The sequence below is a fragment of the Lasiosphaeria miniovina genome (assembly GCF_030549165.1).
Source record: "Lasiosphaeria miniovina strain SMH2392-1A chromosome Unknown B0T26scaffold_3, whole genome shotgun sequence".
NCBI lineage: Eukaryota > Fungi > Ascomycota > Sordariomycetes > Sordariales > Lasiosphaeriaceae > Lasiosphaeria > Lasiosphaeria miniovina.
Genome location: NW_026848222.1, coordinates 2,674,946 through 2,691,373, shown reverse-complemented (window position 1 = coordinate 2,691,373; position 16,428 = coordinate 2,674,946). Strand labels below are relative to the sequence as shown.

At 55.1% G+C, this 16,428-nt stretch overlaps 5 protein-coding genes across 5 annotated transcripts; 2 read left to right on the top strand and 3 right to left on the bottom strand.

Annotated features, from left to right (window-relative positions):
• Positions 1–1,307: 1,307 nt before the first annotated feature.
• On the bottom strand, positions 1,308–3,218 carry B0T26DRAFT_811204 (uncharacterized protein; the record flags this gene model as incomplete). The annotated part of the gene is made up of 3 exons (XM_060447284.1): positions 1,308–2,192; positions 2,313–3,009; positions 3,064–3,218. 3 exons carry the CDS (start codon positions 3,216–3,218, stop codon positions 1,803–1,805), a joined length of 1,242 nt encoding a protein of 413 aa, XP_060298326.1. The 3' UTR covers positions 1,308–1,802.
• Positions 3,219–4,995: 1,777 nt separating this feature from the next.
• On the top strand, positions 4,996–6,103 carry B0T26DRAFT_605872 (uncharacterized protein; the record flags this gene model as incomplete). Its single annotated transcript, XM_060435818.1, has 3 exons — positions 4,996–5,054; positions 5,145–5,669; positions 5,731–6,103. Coding segments are annotated over 3 exons (957 nt in total), but the record flags the coding sequence as incomplete, so codon positions are not given.
• Positions 6,104–9,245: 3,142 nt separating this feature from the next.
• On the top strand, positions 9,246–10,967 carry B0T26DRAFT_674109 (glycoside hydrolase/deacetylase; the record flags this gene model as incomplete). The annotated part of the gene is made up of 6 exons (XM_060439678.1): positions 9,246–9,529; positions 9,589–9,661; positions 9,721–9,888; positions 9,951–10,046; positions 10,110–10,258; positions 10,310–10,967. 6 exons carry the CDS (start codon positions 9,246–9,248, stop codon positions 10,965–10,967), a joined length of 1,428 nt encoding a protein of 475 aa, XP_060298324.1.
• Positions 10,968–12,109: 1,142 nt separating this feature from the next.
• Positions 12,110–14,942, bottom strand: B0T26DRAFT_217816 (uncharacterized protein). The gene is made up of 3 exons (XM_060433822.1): positions 13,689–14,942; positions 13,537–13,602; positions 12,110–13,486 (listed from the first exon to the last, which is right to left on the bottom strand). The coding sequence occupies exons 1-3, from the start codon at positions 14,798–14,800 to the stop codon at positions 12,220–12,222; spliced, it is 2,445 nt and encodes an 814-aa protein (XP_060298323.1). The 5' UTR covers positions 14,801–14,942; the 3' UTR covers positions 12,110–12,219.
• B0T26DRAFT_217780 (uncharacterized protein) lies at positions 14,943–15,880 on the bottom strand. The gene has a single exon (XM_060433821.1). The coding sequence runs from the start codon at positions 15,713–15,715 to the stop codon at positions 15,086–15,088; it is 630 nt and encodes a 209-aa protein (XP_060298322.1). The 5' UTR covers positions 15,716–15,880; the 3' UTR covers positions 14,943–15,085.
• Between the last annotated feature and the right edge of the window lie 548 nt (positions 15,881–16,428).

Below are 16,428 nucleotides of genomic sequence, written 5' to 3'. Positions count from 1 at the left end.
TCACGTGCTGCACCACGTATTGGGCGGGTGTGGCCCGTGCGCTGACCCGATTGATCGGTAATTCCTACACCCCCCCTTCTTTATTTTTTTTTCACTACTTGGGTTTTGGCTACGTAGGTGTTGAGTGTTGAGTATTGAGTATTCAGTGAGAGTTATCTCTACTAATTTATTGGATAATTTATTGGATGATTGGGTGATTGAGTGACTGTTGCGCTTCATCTGTGTAATATTTTATCCTAGACACGTGAGCGTGAGCTGGGAGAGAATGAAGTCAACCGCCGTTGACGTTGCCCACGGGAAGTGTGTACTATGATATATTATCAAGCTCAGCCAGGAAAACACATCTTCATGATTTTATTCTAGATTGGCGAAGATGAATGCGATTCCCATCACACCTTCTCATGCTGCCTCATTCCGTGCCACCACGACATTTCAGTCCCCCAATGAGCGATCAATCACTCCATAATGCAACCAATGTTCCACACACCAGCCCCCCGTGCGAGGCTAAAATTGCAGTGTAACTTTATGTTCGTATTGGGCCAGGCATGGCAAAAACTGCACCAAGCCACCAACTGGGTCTTGTGATACGTAGGTATCCATTTGCGATTGTTGCTATGTACTGGATCTAGCCTCCGAATATTTGGGGCAAAATCTGTTGATCGAACCGAACCACCGGTGACCTACCTACCTGGTCTGAATTCGAGCTCAAGAGGGTTCACAGGTCGTACTTTTGGTGCGCTTTATGTTTGTGTGCTCTGGGCGGAAACTTCGATCTTATATGGTGGTGGTTAAGATTCGTGAGTTGGCCAGTGTGACTCTGTCGGAGTAGGGCGTTCAATGTTTTGATAAATGCCTGTGTTTACTTTTAGTGTGTAGTCCGACGTAGTGATGTGTATAAGTCATCTCACTTTGGTGATAGATCTAACTGTGGAAATCACTCCCTAAGCAGACGAAATATGATATATTTATATAAGGTACATATATATATACATATATTATACTAAGCTCAACTAGAAATAGGTATCTCCATGATCAAGTGTAATGTGATGAGATTAAACAGAATCTCTATCTTACCATCTCACATGCCGCTTCACTACTACTACTACTACCCCCGCGCTGTTCAATAAATGGAAGTCTAGTATAGCATCAGTGCCTCGGTTAGGCTCTTGGTTGTCTGTATAGCTTTGGGGTTCTTGGGGAGCGGAGAATTGATGAATGGTGCGATTGATGCTGGTATTCGAGTCTCGTGTTCGAGTCTCGTGTTCGAGTCTGGCTCTGTGGTGGGGAACTCTGGTTGGAGCGGACTTGGGGGAGCAGACTTAGACCAAGGTCTGTGAGTAGGTATATACACACATCGATGCACAGTCGAAAGGTTTTGGTGTTCTATCCTGTGTGCTTTGTTTTCACATCATCGGACTGCAAGGATGCGATATGGACGAGGACGAGCTGGCTGCAAGACACCTTGCTTGATTAGTGAATGTTAGTGAACAGGTACGGACATCGGTCTCCCAACTACGAGATGCACGTAATGTAGAAGCTGCCCTATTTTCTAATTCTCAGCTCTCCTTGTCAAAGATACCTTCATTATGTGGTATACACTGACTTTACCCTTAGAACAACTATGCGCCTTAACACCCCACCCTCCCATTTTACCGTGTAGTCCTAACGATAATGACAATGCCAACACCAAAACCCATGACGTACAACCCAGCCTCACATGAACTGCCACCGTCGTCAGACAAGGCCATGATAGCTTGCCCAAAAGACAGCGGTCTATATATTCCCCTCGCTGAAATAAAAGGTCACCACGGCACCAGCATCGGCAGCACGGGATACTCGACGCCGTCTATAACCTCGGTCTCTACGCCGTGGCCACCGCCACCGCCACCGCCACCGCCGTCGTCCCCCGTGAACGAGTCAAGGTCTCGCCGCCAGCGAGCGCCGCACTCGCCGGGCACAAACCGGGCCACGTCCATGTGCAGCGTCATCTTGACCTCGGGGCAGTAATCCCAGATGTGCTTGCGCAGCGCTGGAGTGCCCCAGATGGCGCCGTGCAGCGTCGAGCCGCCGCCGCCCGTGTGGTAGCCCATGGGCTCGTAGAAGCCGGAGCGCCAGTCGTCGAGGCCCGCCACGAGCGCGCCGTCTTGTGCCGCGGCAATGGCCGGGTCGACCGCCGGGGTCGTCGAGTTTGCCTCCGAGGTGCCGTTGCGCAGGACCGTCCCGTTTGAGGGACGCGGCGGCCCCGACGCCCCCGGCCCCGGCCCCGGCCCCGGCCCCGGCGCAAAGGGGCTGGTGTTCCAGTCGAGGCTGACCTTTTCGCCCGAGTGCATCTCGCCGGAAAAGTGGGACGAGGTAGTGCCGTTAGCCAGCTTGGCGCCGGGCCGGTGGCCGAGGCGTTCCGTGAGCCAGACGTCCTCGGGGTCGGTCCCATCGCGCCGCTCCTGGTTGCGCAGCACGTCGATTATGGCGCTGACGCGGCGTAGCGAGAGGCCGCCGTTCCCCCCAAAACGTCCGTCGGGGTTCCACGGCGCGCCCACCCAGTCGTAGTCGAGATAGTCGTTGAGCGTCTGCTGGCTGTTGGCGCACAGGATGCTATCCGTCTGGAAGACGAGCAGCCACTCGGCCGGCTGCAGCACCACCTCGTACAGCCACAGCGTCGTGAGAAAGCGGCTAATCTCCTCCTGGGACCCCGTCGTCATGTTGGTCGGGATGTACGTCAGGTCTAGCTTGCCCGCCGCCACCTGCTCGCGGATGGCGACGCTGTTGTTCATGTGCGCCACACTGTCGACCGACCCCATGAACCGGAACCGCCAGTCGGGCGGCACCACGCTCATAAAGTGCAGCATCAGCGGCGCCAGAATCGGGTTTGGCCGGTTCTCAATCAGCAGCGCCACCTTGGACTCGTTGAACTTGGTCGCCTGCCGTTCGTAGTGGTACTCGAGCGACACCGACGGCAGGTTGATAGTCCCCGTCTGCGCCGCGCCGTACAAAAGCCACATAGTCAGAGTTCTGTCCTCTGTGTCAGCCGAAACCCGTCTCTCGTGTCCAGCCGTCAGAACCTACAAGAATAGCAACGTGATGCCCGTGAAGCGTATGCGTCGACTCGTCCGCCCCCATGCCGCAAGGGCAACCAGCTTGCTCTTGTGCCACAGTCTATATAGATCCGTGTCGCCCCTCAAGACCGCGTTATGGTTGCCGCTGTACTTGATGGCCGCCATGTTGCCGGCGACAAGTCGGCCCCCCGAGTCGGCTCTTGTTGACTGCAGGGCGCCGGTGTCTCGGTCGAAGCGGTGCCGCCTGGCTGGGACGTCCTTGGTAGTCGGCGACCGTGTAATTCTTCAGCAGATGCCGTCGTATGCCCCGGTACACCTTCCGTCAGACCATTAAGCTCAATGTGGGATCTGGTGCCGCCCCATAAACGAAAGGACGGGACTATGAGACGGAAGTTGCCAGTGTCAAGTCGCCAGACGTCGATGACCTTAGGGGGCTGCCTGCTCGTGTAGAGCCAATGCCAACAGTAAGCCGTTTGCAACGACAGCGCAAGTCGCAACCACTACGTAGAGCGCAAAATCAATGGAAATAAAGCGCCGTTGTTCCCGTAGCGTTAGTTCATCTTTAACTCCAACGGCGATGGCGGCGAGAAACAAGCCTCTGTCTTACCAGCACCAAAAGCCGCCTACGATTGGGAGATACAGCCAGCAGGGGCCCTTTACGCAGAGAAAGGGATGAGGAGGAGAATTCCAGTGTCATTGTGGGCGGGTGGGCAGAAAGGTGCCACCGCAGAAAAGAGATCCAGGGATGTGAGAGACATTGGTGGAGAGAAAAGCCACGCTTTGTCGGGCGCCGCCTTTTCAGCTGATGGGCAGATACTTGCCAGGAACCCTGAGGTACGAAGCAGAGATCCCCTTTATTGATCTGCAGTGCTACCATTAGCGAAGCCTGGGGCAATTTTGGCGCACCTGTGTGGCACGGGCCCTCGATATTCAATGCCTGCTGCCCTGCCCTCACTGATCGCTCTCTCATCAACCCGTACTATGTAATCATGGCGAGCTTTTGGATGCGACGACGGCCTTTGCCGCATCTGCACTTCCATCGGCCGGCCAATTTGATCTGCTAAAATAAGCCGGTGGAAACTTGAAAAGAACAGCGAACCCCAAGCTCCCTCTCTCTGGTTGACAGAGGCTGATATGTGATACTGCTTGCTCCATGACCGGAATACCCTGGGCCTGCCGAGCTGCGTGCTTTATCCCGTTGCGGCTCTTGGTAATCCGAATCGTCGAGGTGCCGCGTTTTGTGAAGACCATGGATTCAGCTGACGTTTGCGACTCTGCTATGCGACACTGTTTCTGGTGCTGGAGGTCGACAGCTTCAAAAAGTTGGTCTCCTTTTCTCGTATTCTGCACGTTTCCCCGATACGGACACTGATAAGGCGGGGAGCCAGGGGTCAAGGACATTCTCGGGTCGATAGTCATTGAAATTCGTGGCCCGGTGCGCCATCCCTTGGCTTACACATAACCCCTACAGTCGGGCGGCGGGCCAGGCCTTCGGCAGGACGCGGGACGCCGAATGTAGCCAGAAGTACCTCCAAAGTCGCCATCATTCCTCGGATGGTGAAGCACGCGCTTCCTCATTTCTCGCACAAGGAACTGATCACGGTGGAAGCGTCAGATCATGCTCCTCCCTCTTTGATCTCGGTCGCTATGAATCAAGCGCACGATTATGGTCAAAGCCAGTGCGCTGGAGTCGGAATGAGCTTCTAGCTTGCAAGGGCGAACCTCAGAGACCAGCCAATTTGTTATTCGGGCTCGATTTACCTTGGCTTCGCGGCAACGAGATGCCAATGCGCCCACATCTCCAGCCGTTCAGGACACCGTGACTGTCTTTGAGAGACGACACGAACCGACAGCGTCTCTTACCAAAAACTGAGACTGCCCTCGGCGGCTTTGTTCCCCGGTACTCGTCGGCGCCGCGGCTATGATTTCGCCATCCCACTCGCCCAGCGTGTTCGCCATCACGCGGATGAAGGTCTTCGTGGTTGTTTCCCTAAGCATAACGTGAGTCCGATGACGCCTCACCTACCTACGTGTTCCGAGATCCGTGTTGTGGATGACACGTGTTGACGCATGCTGGTGCTGTACCGCTAGATGGTGGTTTGCCTCCATTCTCCCACACTACCGGCCCACGATCCAGGCGAACTTGTCGGCTAGACTAGATGAGGCGCTACAAAATCTGCCGTCCATCAAGGTTGACTGGGACACAGGCGGCAGCAACCCTCGCGACGCCTACAATGCGTCAAAGGTGGCCTTGCTGATAGAGCACAGGCCGCTGCCGCATCTGGTGCCGCAAATACTGCACATGATCTCTGTGGTCCCGCCCGACTGGCGCTTCCTCTTCATCGGGTCCAACAAGAGTGTCTTGAGCGTCGGGAGGGCATATGCTACTAAACACCAGCAGGTGATTGGCAAGCTGGACCTTATGGTGCTTCCAGAGCCGTGGGAGATCGACCAGAAGGAGAAGGTCTTCAGGCTCTTGACCGACCAGCGCTTCTACGACGAGTTCTTGCCTGGCGTCGAGTGGCTCTTGAAGTACGAATCCGACAGTATCATGTGCGCCAACTCGGACACGAGTCTCAATGACTGGTTGCACTGGAGTTGGGTAGGGGCGCCGAGGTAAGTTATCCGAGCGCTGGCCAAGGGTTCATTTCTGTTTGTTGGCCCAAGCTAACCAGAGCAGGACACTGGATGACCGCTTCTCTGGCAACGGCGGCCTCTCCCTGCGCCGCGTGTCGACGATTCGTCGCATCTTGGGGTTCCAGAAGAGATACAACGACACGGAAGCCGAAGACGAATGGTTTGGCAAGCGCGTGTATATCCTGCCGGGGGCCAAGGTTGCGTCGGGCAGCGACGAGGCATTTGCTGTCGAGGACGTGTACATTGATAATGCGATGGGCTACCATGTCCGCAACGGCGGCAAGGATCTGGCGGATACCGTGTGGCAAGAACAGGAGCGGAGACATAAGATCTTCGACTACTGCCCCGAGCTGAGCATGATTATGGACATGAAGCTAGAGCAAGAGCGCTGCCCCGGAGACAATCGCCAAGGTGCCATTATTCCCACGGCCCAAGATGAGGACGCGCGGAGACAGAGAATTGCCGAGGCCGCCCGACTAGCCGGGGAAACAGAGGCGATTCGCATGGCTCAGGAGGCAGAGGCGTGGCGCAAGGCCGAGGAATCAGAAGCGAGGCGCAAGGCCGAGGAGGCAGAGGCGAAGCGCAAGGCCGAAGAGGCAGAGGCGGAGAAGGCTGCCGTGACAGAACCAGGACCAGAATCAGAAGGAGAATGGGAGGCGGCACAGAATGAAGCAGTGGACCAGGTCAGAAATTCGACACTTGCTAAAGTCCGCAACTCGACGGCAGATGGCTTGCTACACAAGCCGTACAGTCCGCCAATTGCCAACCCACAAAGCGCAAAGACGCCGATTGGCATCCCGGCCGCGTATGTCGGCACGGACAGACCCGGTCCGGATGTCTAAAAGTGGGCGAGCGAGCGAGCAAGTGAGTGAGTGAGCACACTCGGGTCTGGCGGGACGAATAGGGATGCAGTACAGCATGTGCCCACGGTGCTGCGGTGCAAATCCGGCAGACGACCCGAGGATTCTCAACGGCCCTTGGCGTCTTAGCCGGTTCCTCCTCGACGGTCCTTGGCATTTCTTAGCTGGCGCCTGTTGCGCGGAAGTCGGGACAAGCACGAGCGAGGCTGGGGGGGAGGTAGACAAAGTGGGCAAAGTGGGAAAGGGGAAAATGGAAATGGAAAACAGGTGGGCGCCAAGTGAGGTGGCATGCATGGCACGTTACCACTACGACTAGGCGTGATCAGTTGTACAAGTAAGTACTGGGAGGTATGGTATGTATGGATGCTATGTTGCTTCGGCATGGAGTTTTGGGCGGCGTCTTTCTTGCTGGAGTTTGTCGGTAGATGGGTCTGACCTGGCTGGATTGTGCGACAATAGGAAATCCAAAATATTTGAGTGCGATGACGACAACTCTCGATATTCGCAGCACCCTCGGCACATGCCCGCTGGGCTAGGTAGGTTGCTGTCGTCCATCTCGACTTGCGGCAGCCAAATCGTGGCTGTTTTCGTCCCTGCCATACACATCTCAAGATATACTGGACATGGGGCAATGTAAGGTAGGTAGACACGGAACAAGTCAGCTCAGGTGGGGACTTGGAGATGAAGCAGTCGATGCAAGCATTGCTGAGCTTTCCAACATCTTGTCATTGGTGTCTAGAGGGAGCCTAGTTGGCTAAATTACCCTCATGCGGCATCCCGCGAGGTTCTGGAAGAGAAGTTCGAGCCTTCCCAGTTTCTAGAAGGCGGGTTGGAGTTGTGAGTTCGAAGGTTTTATTAATTCTAGACCTGACCTACTTGGAGTAGGTAGGCACCACGTCTCTACCTTCCTCAAAGGTCCATTATTTTGCTCGGTCTGTTAGCCAAGCAGTGGCGACCAGGCCTTGCGTTTGATTTTCGCTTTCGCTTTCGCTTTCCATTCAAGTTGTTTTCCTTTTTCCAAACCAGGGTTGTGTCCCCCGCCCGGCTTGAAGAACTCTGAACAGCCTGGACAGGGGCCGAGTTCCCAAGAGCCTGGAAGTCGATCTCCGAGCGCCGTTTCATTCCGTCAAATGCACTTTTCTTCTTCGTTTCCTTCTCGAATGCACACCCAAATAACGGCGCAGACGTAGATGCGTGCTTTCCTTCCCTGGCTTCCATCTACGGCGTAGATTGGGGTTGCGCGTAAATGGGTCCCCTCATTAACACAGAGGCAGGCTTGAAATAGGTGATTGGCGTCGCCCCTTCCCCAAAAGCATTCAACTTCTCGTCGGTGCTCTCTCCGCTTCTCTATCCTCCCGCTTTTAGACCGACAGTCACAGCCATTTTCGGTTCTCCTGTTCCGCAGCTCCACGCTGGCATTTGGGGCCTCGACTTCAGCCAAAATACAATGTCGTGATTGTCGCGCTGGCGCACAGCGCCCGTCTCCAAATTTGGACCAATTTGCCGCGTCACCGTCTGGGGAAGGATACGCTGCGGTAGCCCAACGTCCCGCTACCGATAGGTGCCAGGTACCTTTCATACCTAGGTACTGTACAGAATAGCTAGGGCGAGCAATTATATTGGATGGAGCGAGGGACCCATTGGAGAGTTGCAGCATGGATGCAGCCGGCGACGCTTCCAGATCTGCCGGGAAGCGAGCACCACACTGCGGCTGATCACTGACGTCTTGGGGCCGCCTTTCCCCAGTCTTGCCCTTCCTTTATTACCATTACACAGATTGTGGGGTATCCGCTCGGAGGAGAAGACGACTACTTTGGCAAGCTGGCCACAGGCCCACAACGCCGACATAGCGAGCAGGGAGGCACCCTTTCCCACCGTTCCTGGGTCTCGCGCCATGTACTGTACTGCGCATACAGTACCTTACCTCTGTCGTTGACCTCTCGAGTCTCACGCAGCTTTCTTAGCTCGTGTTGTATCTATGGGAGAGATACTGGCTAGTATGCCGCGGGGCCCCTCTCAAGACTTATCGTCTAAAATTGGCCATGATATATCCCAATATATCTCGAACCCACAAGATCCGTGACGGCTGGAATACAGGACTTTCGCCTTGTCCACGAAGCCACAGCAAAGGGATCAACCACCCCCCTCAACCTCCAGATGAGCCTCGAGACCCCCTACTATGCCCGCCTCGCGTGCGGCTACGCTTTATGTGACTGATGCGTCTGTTTAGCGAACGTGGGGATGCAGGTCCTCGCACAAGCTGGGGTACGGTACATACGGCTAGAAGGGTCTGTGGCTGCAAGGGGACGCGTGCTCTGAAGAAATGGTCGGTAATATGGAAGACCTTAACCTCACTTCCAGGGGTTCCATTGCCTGGCGACGCCGCGTCTCCCGGCAAGGTGGTATCCAGGATTTTTCATCTATATCGCCCGTCTACCATTCCATCTAGCATCCTTTGCTCGTCTGCAACCTTACCGCGTGTACATGCAAGGCCCGGTGCTATCATAGGAGCAGAATCTTGGGTTAAGTATCTCAACAGTCCCTCATTTACCAAGACTGGCTGGCTTTACTCTCTCCATTTTATCCTGTCAGCCTGTAAGGGCTCGTCATTCACTCCCAGCTACTGTCCGCCCTTGTACATACATATAGACGACTACCCCCTTCACGTCCTATATAATATTTACTTTAATCCACAATGAAGCTCTCGTCCGCTCTCCTCGCCGCCTCGCTAGGCTTGGCGGCTGCCCATGGCGACAATGATGGCCAACACGTGCCCAGGCTGCTGGGAGGGAGGAGGTTCATGGCCGACATCAAGATGCGCCGCCCGGTAGTTGCACATGAGCCGTTGCCTGCCAGGAGACCAGCAGCATCTGCTAAGAAGGCAAACCACCTTCAAGAGCGACAATCTGACAACACAAACGGGCAATGCGGTCCAGGAGTTGGAAGCTGTGCCGCGGCATATTGCTGCTCCCCCGAAGGGTGCGTTACAGTCCGCTCCAGCTCTCTCAGCTAGCCGGAAAGCTAACAGTCTTATCAAGGTGGTGTGGCAAGACAAAGGATTACTGTGCTGCCCCCGACTGTCAAATCAACTACGGCACCGGTTGTGACGCCGTAAGAATCTGAATGAATGGCCTTTATCTGTGCTCTGCTTGACTAACAGCTTGCCACAGAACAAGAAGCCGTCTGGTGTAGATACAACAAGTATTCCTAGGCCAAAACTAGGAACAGCCCTCTACGGCGGAGCCGGCATATACGACTGTGTGAACCCCGGCCACATTGCTCTCACCTTTGACGATGGGCCGTATATATATACGAACGACCTACTTGACAAGCTCAAGGTGAGAGGAAAACGGCTGCATGTTGCCCAGTGCAGCCATAGTTGCTAATCATGAGTACGTAGAGCTACGGAGCCAAGGCAACATTCTTTATCACGGGTAACAACCTTGGCAAGGGAATGATCAATGATCCTGCTACCATCTACCCTGCCATACTAAAGGTATGAAGCATGCCATGGCACCGAGCTGATTTGCGGTGTCGAGAGCTAACACGTGCTTGGCAGCGGATGCATGCGGAGGGACACCAAATCGCCAGCCATACCTGGTCACATCAGAACGCCAGCCAGTTGACCAACACACAGTTCACCAACCAGATGATATGGAATGAAATTGCGTTCAACTCGGTCCTGGGCTTTTTCCCAGCGTACATGAGGTATAGCCGCCGGAACGCTTTGTGGATTCTCGTTTGCTAATCTGGCTCAAGGCCGCCTTATTCCATCTGCGAGAAAAACTGCCAGAACATACTGTCGACCTTGGGTTACCACGAGATCTACTTCGATCTCGACACGGCCGGTTATCTAAATGATAGTCCCACCAAGATCCAGAACAGCAAGAATATATTCATCCAGGCCATGGACAACTCCGACCCCTCGACGGATTCTTTCCTGCAGATCGAGCACGACATCCACTCGCAGGTTGTGTACAACCTGACCGACTATGTCCTCACCAACATGCTGTCCTACGGCTACCAGCCCGTCACGGTAGGCGAGTGCCTGGGAGACCCAATATCTAACTGGTACCGCGCCGGCCCGGGAGGCTCCGTGCCCACGTCCACGGTCCGGTCCACCGTCGTCAGCTCCACCGCACGCCCGACAACAGCGAGCACGTCGTCCAGCGGCGCCACGAGAACCATCATCTCCACCTCCCCCACGGGCACGGGCGTGAGCACCAACGGCCTCTGCGGCAACGGGGTAACGTGTGCCGGCTCCCGCTACGGGTCCTGCTGCTCCGCGTTTGGCTTCTGTGGCACCGGCGACGACTACTGCCTCGTTGAGAACGGGTGCCAGAAGAATGCCGGCACCTGTGCGGGTGCGGGTGCCTCTTCCACGGTTCCCACTTCTACTGGTAAGGATTCTATGTGATTTTCCTCGGCATTGTTGGTGTCCAGTCTCGATTCGCAGCTTCCAAAATCTCCGCCGTGTTATGTCTTCTTCATATCCCCGACAGGCCGAACCCGTCAGGAGAAAAGAAAAAAAAATTGAAATGAATAATGGGATTCAATACTATGAGATATATACACATAAAATCAGCTAATTCACGTTATACTGACTCATTGCACTCACACAGCGCGCCCAACAAGCACACCCACTCCGGCCATCGTCCCGAGTGTGAACGGGCTGTGCGGCCCAGACAACCAACAGACATGTGCTGGGACTCTTTTCGGCACGTGTTGCGGACCGTCTGGCCGGTGCAGCTCAAACACGATCAGCTGCTTGGGCATCTTGGGATGCCAGCGAGACTATGGCAAGTGCATATGATCCGCACTAGAACTCTAAAAAAAAGGGGGTGGGCTTTGTTCATGGCGATTGTTGAAGCCGCTACGAAAGGAGAGAGAGAGGAAAATGGTAAGGGTACAGAAAAGGGGTTTAAAAGTTTCTTATCATATATTGTCACATCTTGTCACTTTTTCATTCATACCATCATCCTGGTACTATAGTTATGAGAATAGCAGTAGAATGCGAGATGGGTAAATCCGTGTGTACCTAGGTAGTTTTGCTGCTGCCCAGTGTCTGTCCGCATTGAGCCCCCTTTGCTAGGACTAAGTGCACCAAGATGAATGGGGCTTCTTCGTGACGACACGGCATAGAAACCCGTGTAGGTGTATAGCTACCAAGCCAGTATCTCGATGGGTAGGAAATAACTGCGACTCACCTTGGATCTCACCGTGGACAGGATTATTACCTTACGTACCAGGGATGACAACCACCCATCCGCATCCTCAAGACAGCTTACAGATAAACAACTATTCTGTCCCTGGATATATATATATCCCAGGACGACATGGCCGGACGTGGATACGTATATCAAAGATAATAAATCTGACATCTAAATGGCGCGAGGATGACCTGTTCCTCGAGAGAATATATATAATGAAAATCCGAAAAGTTCAAAGAACAGGAGTTTCAATGATGAGAAATGTGGGAAACTTGCCCTAGGCTCCGTGATACCGAAATGTATTCATGCAAGTGCGAATGAGTGGTGCCGTCCCGCCGTGCTGAGTAAAACCCAATGCCCCATTTAATCGTTTCGTATCGTATCGTATCGTACCGCCACGGAAGAAAAGAAAAGAAAACAACACTCCCAATGCCGTACGCCAATCCTTTATATATCGCGCTACATGGAAAAGTTGTACTGTTCAAGATCGAGTGGGTTCGGCGAGCTGTAGTCGTGTTCGTGTTCTAAAAAGTGAAAAGATGGGTCGTAGGGCTCTGAATGCCCCTCCTCATGATCAAACGTATGATGCTCGGTCTGCCCGGCGTGCGCATCAAAGGGATTTGTCCAGGTGACTCCCTCGTCAGCCGATGACTCGCCCCCTCTTTTGTGGCTATCGCGGGGGTCCAGAAGTGTCATCTTGTGGTGATAGTTGTCAGAAAAATGGCTGTCTGATTCTCTCCCCATTGCTGCAGCCGTGTTTGCCATGTCGCCGAGGCTGCCTCTCCTTGGGTCGGTGCCGTAGGCCGAGTCTGGAAGCGACTCAGGGGGCCGCCGACCCGATATGGGTTCCCTGATCTGGGCTTCCATATCACCGCATCCATCGCTGCCGGACTCAGTGGCTAGTGGTGGTGGGCTGGTCGGAACGTGGTGGATGGTAGAGCGAGATGTTGAACTCAACCCCGAGTTCTGTCTCGACAGCGTCTCTTGAGCTTCGTGCATCAACCCCTGCACATCTACATCTGTAGGCTGGGAATCCATGTGGAGGACCAGGCTGTCTTGGTCTGAGCCGTCTGACTGTGTCTTGGGCCCACTTGCCGCCCGCGACCTTGGAGCAGGTGACCTTCCGGTCCTCATGGTTAAGAGGACGTCCGGAGACCCCTGCCCAGTACTTCCGAGGGCAAACAAGGCCTTCGTTACCTGCTCAAGCTGCTGGTGTTTCTCGTGAAGCTCTTTCTGGAGTCTCAGATGCTCAGAGGCTGGAACAAAATCCTTGGCTACAGTAGGACCCGAAAGGCCAGCAGTCTCGAGGCGGAGAGGGGCTGCGGGTGACACTGGAGTTAGGTGAGGCGTAAAATGGTTATGGAAATCGAGATCTCCACGGGCAGTGAAGGGGCTGTCCATATGGCTAGACGAGCGTCCCGTCTCCACTTCCACGTCTTCATCAGTATTATCAACGCTCAAGGCTAGACGGCCAAATGGTTGGGTCTCTGGAACGAGTGGAGTGAAGGTGTCGAGTAGAATGCGCCACTTTTCTCGTTTTCCTTTGGACACCTTCTCACAGCTACCCGAGATGTGTTGGTCGAATGCTTTTCGCTCGACAAATGTTCGCCAGCACCGGCGGCACAAGGCTACCCTCGGATGCCTAAAATCTTCGTCTGGCATCTCAAAGGACGAAATGGCTCGGACCGTCACATTGAGGCGATGGGCCGGTCGGCTTAGGTGTCGCCTGCAGCTGTTAGCTATGAACAGTGCGATTAGGGTTGGAGGATGACTCACACGAGGGTCGAGATATCTCGATGCAGCGAGTGGCACGGCGAGTACCTCTCTTTTTGATCTCTATCGCTATTCAACTCCATGCGTCAGCAACTGCTACTAGCTACGATGGCGTTGCCATCCAACTGGGCTTGCTGTCTGGGATTGGAACGTACTAGATCTGGGGGTGAGCGAAACGGAAGACATCGGGCATATTGGTGTCCGTAAAATTCTCTTCGTCAGTGGGCTTGAGCTTCTTCGTCGGAGGCTGACTACCTTCATCATAACTGCGTCGGCGGCCGGACGGGAATTTGCGCGTGGCCTGTGTTGTATGGGGCGTCTGTTCTCCGGTGTTCGAATACTCAAGGCCGGGCATAAGGGGTGTATTTGAGGAAGAAGGGGCGGCTGCAGACCGATCAAGCCTCTCCGAAGTTGAGTCGCCAGACACTGAGCTGGCGTCGCTCTTTCTCTTGACCGACGACAGCCGATCCGTTATTGTGCTTGTAGCTTCAAGCTTGATAGAGCCGTCGCCGGCGAAAACCCTGCGGTTCTCGAACATGCGCTGGCCGAGCACGTCAAGAGGCGAGTACTGCGAGAGTCTTGGGTCTACGAGGGAATCGCCTTGGCTGCTTCTGGTCGTCTTTTCGGGAGCGCCGTTGTACGTCTGGGTGAACATCTCAATTACTGACTCGTTCTTGCGAAGGCGCGTCATGGGAGACGTCCAGGGCAGGTAGACTTGAGACTCGGCGCCTCGGCCCTCTTCGTAGCCGAGATACAGGTCGTCGTCCTCCTCCCCCAGCACGACCGAGGTGTCCGATTCGGGAGGGAAAAGGACAAAGTCGGCGTTTGGCGTTGGCAAGCTTCTCGGAACCTGGGTGCCCGGCTCGGCGGGAGACGAAAGCTCTGACTTTAGATGGTAGGCGTGTCCGGTGTGAGGTATGGCGAGTCGTTTGCCGTTGGATTTGCTCCTTATGTATTTCCAAGCATGTGCCTTTTCCATATGCTGCTTGCAGTTGGACTCCCGCTTGGAGGTGTAGGTACAGCGGTCAAAGTAGCAGGGGAAGACACGCGGGGCCTCTGAGTGCTTATCATTGACGTGCCGTTCGAGCTCTTTGGCTGTCGGCCAGCCGTGGTCATGATACTTGCATGAAGTGAAGCTGCACTTGAAGGGCCGGCTGTGGGACTTTGCATGCTTGTTCAAGTCACAGAGACGAGGAAACGATTTGCCACAGTGATCGCAAGCGTGCGACCCGGCAGCAACGCTGGCGACTTCTATTCTTGAAGCCATGACGCCGTCGGGCCAAGTGATGGGACGAAAGGCCACGATGGAACGGAAGACGGCGCGGCAACAACCTTTTTTCAGATGATAGCACTTGGCGCACGGGCTTAAGGGCGGTTGTCTTGTAAACAGGACCTGGACGAGACTAGTCAACCAGGTAGGTCCGTGAGAAATAGTGAGCGTTGTGAACAAGAACCCACAAAGAAGAGTCTTGGTCAGAGGAGTCGAGGATTGGAGTAAGGAGCACCGATGCTATGACTTGACGTGTCATGAGAGGGGTTCGTGAACCTCGCGTTAACTGGGCGGCTTGTGCAGGCAGCCAGCGCCTTCCTTCCGAGGGGGAGGGAGGGGAGAAAGCAGCGGCGTAGTCAGTGTGTGACGGGCTACCAGCGACAGAGTGCGGGCTGACGGGGGGGCGTTCGGGTACGGTTGCAACAGCAGGCCACGGCCATATAAGTCGAGGGCGGGAGGATTCGACGTCAGCCTAGCTCCAGGCTGCCACGGCTCTGGTAGGGCTGGACTCGGTGTAAGTACCAAACAGGTGTGTAAGCCGCATATATGTACCTCGAGGCCGGTCAAGTCGACGGTAACGAACAGAGAGCCACAGGCGTCGCGGTGGACGCTAAAAAAAAACAAGGAAATTTTTGAGGACAGTACGAGGCAAACAGAGGACTCGAGCCAGGTGTCGAGGTGAGGGGAGTGGTGGCATTTTGACAGTTTGGCGACAATGCAGCGGGCCGCGTCGCGCTTGACGATATGTCGAGCAGCTGCGCATTCACTGCGCAAGGGGCTCAGCGGCGCCGTTGGCCTCTGGTAGGGCCTCCTCCCTCGGGCTACCAAGGCTAGGACCGCTCTGAGTCGGTCCCCCACGGGGCCTTGCCATGCCTGCACTTGTCGATTCCTGGCCGGGCACGCACGGGCCATGTCATCCCTGAGCCAATCGTCTTGACCAGAGGCAACCCGGCAGGCCTTGACACCTCGAGGACGAGGCGGCGTGCGGACAGCCGTGGCTCGCGCCGCATCTCGTCATACCAACTTGCGGGGCCGTTGGCCCCCTCCCAAACCATCGCCTATGATGGAAGTTCGTTCGTTCGTGCGCCCCCGCGTTCCCCACTTCACCTCACCTTACCTCTCCTTCGCCTCCGCCTCTAGAGTCCTACCGTGGAGTCCTCCCGTGCATGGCCTCCCGTCAGAATCTTCAAGTGTCGGCCCCCAATCCATGAAGCTGGCGATGCACTGCCAATCGAGCCTGTGTTAGGCGGTGAGCCTCGTACCCTCAATTGAGTCCTCAGAGTTCCTCATCAATGACCTCAGGCTAACGTGAGCCGGTCTGGCCGTTGGTGTTGCAGCAAACCTGCAAGTTGAGAGTCGATTGCCTTGGAAGCGAGGGTAGGCCAAACATAGCCCACAAGTGGCCGACCACCGCGGCCTCATCACAGTGGCAGTGTCACGGCCTGCCCCAGACTCTCGGGACCCTTATGCGGGGAGCGACGGGGATTCTTCATGCCTCAGCCAGTAATCCGAACGATTTTGGTTCAGCATGCCGATTGCCAATGCGCCTGCCGAACTGCCTCGTCTTGTTATGGCCCGTCATTCGGCTCCCGGTAATGTAGTCGTCGGCTGTGCTAATCTTTTCT

Bases quoted from the DNA above. Each gene is read 5' to 3' on its own strand.
- B0T26DRAFT_217816 (XM_060433822.1), bottom strand. From the start codon at position 14,800: ATGGCTTCAAGAATAGAAGTCGCCAGCGTTGCTGCCGGGTCGCACGCT. The intron at 13,603-13,688 runs GTACGTTCCAAT...GGAGTTGAATAG, and splicing joins TTCGCTCACCCCCAGATCTA to CGATAGAGATCAAAAAGAGA. The intron at 13,487-13,536 runs GTGAGTCATCCT...TAACAGCTGCAG, and splicing joins CGAGATATCTCGACCCTCGT to GCGACACCTAAGCCGACCGG.
- B0T26DRAFT_217780 (XM_060433821.1), bottom strand. From the start codon at position 15,715: ATGGCCCGTGCGTGCCCGGCCAGGAATCGACAAGTGCAGGCATGGCAA.